The sequence below is a fragment of the Anarrhichthys ocellatus genome, unplaced genomic scaffold (genome assembly GCF_004355925.1).
Source record: "Anarrhichthys ocellatus isolate YVR2014 unplaced genomic scaffold, GSC_Weel_1.0 scaffold2946, whole genome shotgun sequence".
In the NCBI taxonomy this organism is placed as follows: Eukaryota; Metazoa; Chordata; class Actinopteri; order Perciformes; family Anarhichadidae; genus Anarrhichthys; species Anarrhichthys ocellatus.
Genome location: NW_022282920.1, coordinates 1 through 6,523, shown reverse-complemented (window position 1 = coordinate 6,523; position 6,523 = coordinate 1). Strand labels below are relative to the sequence as shown.

General features: G+C 42.6%; 1 protein-coding gene across 1 annotated transcript; it reads left to right on the top strand.

Moving 5' to 3' along the window:
• Positions 1–2,640: 2,640 nt before the first annotated feature.
• Positions 2,641–6,515, top strand: LOC116378651 (mediator of RNA polymerase II transcription subunit 27-like). The gene is made up of 4 exons (XM_031840552.1): positions 2,641–2,873; positions 3,940–4,084; positions 5,897–6,027; positions 6,355–6,515. The coding sequence occupies exons 1-4, from the start codon at positions 2,671–2,673 to the stop codon at positions 6,494–6,496; spliced, it is 621 nt and encodes a 206-aa protein (XP_031696412.1). The 5' UTR covers positions 2,641–2,670; the 3' UTR covers positions 6,497–6,515.
• Positions 6,516–6,523: the final 8 nt, after the last annotated feature.

The window sequence follows — 6,523 nt, the reverse complement described above, 5'->3', positions numbered from 1 at the left end:
TCTGTCTCTCTCTCTCCACCTGTCTGTCTCTCCTGCATGTCTTACCTGATAGTCTCTGTCTTCAGGTTGATTCTTGATTAAAGGGTTCATAAAACGTCCTCATGTCTTCTTTTCTTCTTATTAAAGTTTTCCTCCCTGAACTCTCTACTCCTCCGTCTGGTCTTCTGCTTCTTTCTCTTCTCAGTTTTTATTCTTTTGCCTTTTCCTCTTAATCTCTTGCTGCTCTTCCTCCCTCCCCCTCTTCTTCACTGGTAAACCTCTCAGAGCTCAACTGACTCTCTCTCTCTCTGTCTCTCTCTCTCTCTCTGTGTTTCTCTCTCTCTCTCTCTCTCTGTCTCTCTCTGTCTGAGTGGAAGGAGTGCAGAGTTGACGGAGCGTGTTCGAGAGAGATTAACACTGATTTTTTTCGGTATTTTTTCGTCACTAGTTAACGTTGGATGTGATAGTGTATCTCACGGTGTTTGTGTGAACATTTAGCTGGTTTTGGGGTCTTTGTGAGTGGTTGCAGTCGAGCAGCGCGTGTCGGTGTGCTAAACGCCACCATGGACATGACCGACCTCACGAGGAAACACGGCATAAAGATCCCGCCGACTTTCCCGGTGTCAGTGGAGGAATGCAGCCTGGCTGTGGGTGAACTTGTTGGCCACAGCAGCGTGAAGTCCGCTGCGCGAATGAACAATGCCGTGGTCATCTTTTTAGACACCATCAGAAATGTGGAAGTGGTGATTGACAACGGGATTGAGGTGGGCGATAACTTCTTCCCCGTTTACCCTCTCTGCACACCGGCTGTGAAGGTAACCGTGTCCAACGTCCCACCGTTCATCAGAGATGAAGACATAACCAGAGAACTATCAAGACACGGGAGGATAGTGTCTAAGGTGAAGGAGGTGTCCTCTGGGTGCAGGTCTCCTCTCCTGAAGCACGTGGTGTCTCACAGGAGACAGCTGCTCTTGATCCCAAACAACAGGAGCAAGGGGCTCAACATAGTGTTCACGATCAGGGTCGATGACTTAGACTACCTCATTTATGCAACAACTGATGATTTTAAATGTTTCAGTTGTGGAAAAGTGGGTCATCAGAGCAGAACGTGTCCTGAGAAAAACAGCTCTCATAAGGACCAGAACCAGAACCAGACAGGTACTGAGGAGGGCAGAGGAGACAAGCAAGACGGACAGGACGGGCCAGATGGGGTCCAAAAGAGGAGGGAGGGGACGAGCGGGTTACAGGAAGAGGGGACAAGTGAGACCCAGGAGGTGAGGGAGGAAACAAGTGGGGTACAGGAGGTGAGAAGAGAGAGGGAAAGTGGGGGACAAGAGGTGAGGAAGGATGGGGAAAGTGAGGTCCAGAAGGTGAGGGAGAGTACTGGAGGACAAGTGGAGACAGGTAGGGAGGTGGACATGGAAGCAGACGAGGAGCAGCTCAAAGCCCCTCAGCTGAAGAGGAAACAGCGGAAGCTCACAGGCAAAGAAAGCAGCAACGAGAGAAAGTGGAGGAGCGGCAGAGTGTGAGTCCAGTCTGGAGGAAGACTCTGAGTCCAGTTGCGAGGAGGACTCTGAGTCCAGTCAGGAGGAGGGCGCTGCTGCTGACAGTGAGCCCTCTAAACACAGGGATGGCAGCTGTAGGAGACAGGAGACTACAGCGTGGAGAAGATCAAGGAGTTTCTGAAGAGGAGTAAGAATGTGAGAGGAGCCAAAGTGGAGGACTACCTCTCTGACAAAGAGAAGCTCTCCAGCTCTGCCAGAGCTCACATGAGAAGCAGGGACAGAGGAGGTCTCACGAAGCAGGAAGGCTTCAGACTGAAGAAGATAGTTCACAAAGTGGACAAAGAACTGGACGAAGATGGTGCTAAGTGAGAGTCAGATCTCACAGTCTAAAGACAATCAAAGACACATTTATGTTTGTTGGACTTTATTTGTTTAACCGTCTTAAATGATAAAGAAACATGTTCAAAGAAAATAAAGGTTTTCTAAAAATCAAATTTCTCTCTCTCTCTCTCTCTCTTGCTCTCTCTCTCTCTGTCTCTCTGTCTCTCTCTCTCTCTGTCTCTGTCTCTCTATTAGTTTGAGGTCTGGTATGGTTTCACTGCAGGATGCTGGTGGTCTAGGCTGGGGTAGTGGGCTCCTGGTTGGTGGGTGGACATTGACGCTCTGAAGCTGGTTATTAATACGAAGCATTAAAGAGATCAGACGGTAGTAATAGTTCATATTTACGTTACTTGATCAGATTCTTTTTAGTTAGTTCTTTTTTTAGCTTTTGTTATGAACGTTTTCTCTTCCTGTATTTCACTATATGAATCTAAAGAGTTATTCCACCAGCAGGTTATTTTTTATTGAAAACTCTTATTCACTGAAACACCAATAAATAGTATTAGCTGTGATAGTAGTGGCTTCATGTGATTTAACTGGTAACATTTCAATATTTAAATCTATAACGAAACTATATGCTTCATGAAATAATTTTTAGTGAAATCAGAAATAACAAATCAAACCCTTTAGAATATATTTCCCAAACCTATATGAAGATAATTATTATATTTATTATGTTACAAACTAAATGTTATTCAAATAAATCCAGACGTTAAACTCTGACGTCATTTAGTGTTGACGAAAAAAACTGCGAGGAAGAACCTGTGACGTCATATCTGAGCGCCAGCGGCAGCAAACAGAAAAGATGGCGGACGTGGTGAACGTCGGTGTGAATCTGGACGCTTTCTCTCACGCCATCAGCGGCATCCAGGCGCTCCGCTCCAGCGTGAGCCGCGTGTTCGAGTCCCTGAAGGACGGCATGAAGAACCGGGAGACGCTGGAGGGCCGAGAGAAGAACTTTATATCCGAGTTCCAGGACCACCTGCAGGCAGTCAACAGAGACCTGAAGTGAGTCTTCCACACCAGACCCGGGGTAGACACCAGACTTAGACAGACAGCAGACTGTGACCCGGGGTAGACACTAGACTGTGACCCGGGGTAGACAGACACCAGATTATGGAGCTAAATCCAGGTCAAAAGTTTTGTTCATTTGAAAAAAAAAAATTTGAACCTGAAAGTTCCAGTTGTGTTCTTGAACATTGAAAAATACAGCAATGTATTCAAAATATAAATAAGTGAATGAAAAGTTTTTTTGGGTTGAATATAATTTTGTTTCAGTTCTGGAATTTTTCCGAATACGTTTTTTTTTTCATTTTTCACTTTCATATATATTTTGATATTTGAGTTCTTATATTTTTCAGATTTTATATTTTCAGTTTCAAATCTTTTTTTCACTTTCACGTCGTTTTTTTCAGTTCAGGCTTTTGACCCTGATCTAGCGTGGGGGGCGTGGCATCAACTGAGAGGGGCGTGTCATCATGAGTGACAGCATAATGAAGAAGGCTGTGGACTTCCTCAACCACGTTGCCTTCAGGTAACGTGGGCACCGCGAGAATTATGATTCAACACTTTCTATACACCATATTCACGTGATTGGAAGTAAAAAAAAAATTACGCTAGTGACAAAGTTCTGTGTAGCGAGCTGTTTTAGCCTCTACTTGGCACAAATCACAGTAAAAGAACAATAAACTATGACACATTGGGCCGTTTTTTGCTGTATTTTTCAATGTTCAAGAACACAACTTGAACTTTCAGGTTCAAATTATTTTTTCAAATGAACAAAACTTTAGACCTGGATTTAGCTCCACACCAGATTGACTCAGTCATAGTCTCACCAGACTACATTTAAATATGTACTTATTTTAAACAGTATAGACTCAGTAAAAACAAATTGAAAGTCTTTGTAGTTTTTCTCTGGTTCAAACTGTCCTGTCTCTCTGCGTCCACCTGTCCTGTCTCTCTGCGTCCACCTGTCCTGTCTCTCTGCCTCCACCTGTCTGTCTCTCTGCCTCCACCTGTCTGTCTCTCTGCCTCCACCTGTCTGTCTCTCTGCCTCCACCTGTCTGTCTCTCAGTGAGTTGGAGCGTCTCAGTGGTCTGGTCGGTCGTCCCTCAGAGTCTCATCCTCTCCATAACAGCGGCCTTCTCAGTCTGGATCCAGTTCAGGACAAAACCCCGTTATACTCTCAGCTGCTACAAGCCTACAAGTGGTCCAACAAGGTAAATAAGCTAACATGCTAATGTGTTAGCTCACCTGTACTCTTCACATTTGATGCAGATGATTGTAAACCTGATATCTCAGTGTTGTGAGAAGAACTATTATTATTATTAATCCTATAAAACAGAAATAATATTTGCTAAGTTACTCTTTAATAATTATGAAACAGATCATAAAACTCAAGGTTTGGATCATGTTACGGTTTTGAGTCACAGATGGGAACATTTTTTATGAACAAACATTAACAGACAACAAAACAGTCTTCTTACATTGCTATCTCGCTTTATTTCTTTAGTTTTAACAGCAAAACATCAAATGTACTCGTTGGCAGACTCTGCTGATATCTTCATTTAACTGATAGTTTCTTAATCTTACATTTGATATCATTATTCTCTTCAGTGACACACTACAGACTCACACTGTTGTGAGGTCATCACTTGCTGTTTCCTCTAGGATGAAGTGTGATAGATGTCATGTGTACAGAATGAACAACATAACACAGTTACAACACATTCAATGACGAAGTATTCATATGAGAGATGGAAACATTACAACTACTATAAGTAACAGCAGCAGTGGATATAGTAGAACAATGATAATAAAATAAGTAATGGTATCAGTAATGGTAATGTGACTAATGTGTCAGCAGGACCACGGTCCAGATAAAACCAGGATCCATTGAAACCTGTAAGGAGAGAAAGAACAATGTTGGTAATGGGACATGAATTCATACAGAAGGAGAGAGAGAGAAGAGGAGAGAGGAGCTCAGTGTGTCCTAGGAAGTCCTCTAGTAGTCTAGGTCTATAGCGGCATAACTAGGGCTGGTCCAAGGCAAACCCGAGCCAGCCCCGACTACGAACCCGAGCCAGCCCCGACTACGAACCCGAGCCATCAAAGAGTAAAGTCTTAAGACTACTCATAAATGTGGTGAGGGTTTCTGCCCCCCGGACTGAAACTGGAAGCTGGTTCCACAGAAGAGGAGCTTAAAAACTGAAGGTTCTGGTACTTATTCTACTCTTTAAGACTCTAGGAACCACAAGTAACCCTGAATTCAGGGAGCACAGCTCTCTAGTAGGATAATAAGGTACTATAAGTCTTAAGTTCTTCTTTAAAATATGGTGTCTGATCAATCAGGGCTTAGTAGGTAAGTAAAAGGGTTTTAAATTGCATTTTAGATTTTACAGGCAGCCAGTGCAGAGAAGCTAATACAGGAGTAATATGACCTCTTCCCTTAGTTCTTGTTAGTACACGAGCTGCAGCATTCTGAATCAGCTGGAGAGATTTAAGAGACTTATTAGAGCAGCCTGATAATAAGGAATCACAGTAATCTAGTCTAGAGGTAACAAATGCATGAACTCATGTTTCTGCATCTCTTTGAGACAAGAAGTGTTGTAGGTGAACAGTTTTATCTGGAAGTTAAAGGACAAATCCTGATCAAAGGTAACTCAGAGATTCTTTACGGTGCTGCTGGATGTCATCTAGAGAAACTATATCATTAGATATATATGATATATAGGTGTTCTGGGCCTAGTAGAATAACTTCAGGTTAGGCTGAGTTTAACATCAGGAAGTTGCAGGTCATCCAGGTTTGTATGTCCTTAAGACTGCTTGAAGTTTAGAAAACTGGTTGGTTTCATCTTGATCGATAGATATAATTGAGTATCATCTGCAAGACAATGAACGTTTTCTGATAATATTGTCTAAATGAAGCACACACAGCAGATCCAAAGTTAGTCAAAACTCTTTGATCTCACAGACAGTATATGATGGTGATATTTGTGTATCTGTTTGTATTTATGTATATGTGTGTGTAGTTGCAGTACCACGCTGGTTTGGCCTCCAGTTTGTTGAATCAACAATCACTCAAACGATCGGCCAATCAAATGGGAGCTTCAGCCAAGAGACGACCCAAAGTCCAACCCAGTACTCTGGTACTACCTCCTCAGTGAGTACTTCAGCGATGCATGCATTGTTATAAACCGCGTTATAATTTGTTATAAACAGTGTTATACAGTAACAGTGTTGTGAACTATGTTATGAACAGTGTTATAAAGAGTAACAGTGTTGTGAACTATGTTATGAACAGTGTTATAAAGAGTAACAGTGTTATAATCTGTTATGAACAGTGTTATGAACTGTGTTATAAAGAGTAAAAAAGACTTGAATCATCACTGTCTCTGTCATCTACCTGTTGGGATCTGTATCTATTAAATGTAAAATACTGTAATACTTTCTGTTACAGTACTGTAATACTCTGTTCCTCGGTGTACAGGTATGTGGATGATGTCATCTCTCGGATCGGCAGGATGTTTCCTGATATGACCATCGAGCTGTTCAGACCCAACGGGACATCTGCTGTACTGCTGGTAATACATTATTTGAACCCTCTCTACAGGTGTGTTCAGACTAGGTAACGGGTGTGTTCAGACTAGGTAACGGGT

Bases quoted from the DNA above. Each gene is read 5' to 3' on its own strand.
- LOC116378651 (XM_031840552.1), top strand. From the start codon at position 2,671: ATGGCGGACGTGGTGAACGTCGGTGTGAATCTGGACGCTTTCTCTCAC. The intron at 4,085-5,896 runs GTAAATAAGCTA...ATGTGTGTGTAG, and splicing joins CCTACAAGTGGTCCAACAAG to TTGCAGTACCACGCTGGTTT. The intron at 6,028-6,354 runs GTGAGTACTTCA...CTCGGTGTACAG, and splicing joins ACTCTGGTACTACCTCCTCA to GTATGTGGATGATGTCATCT.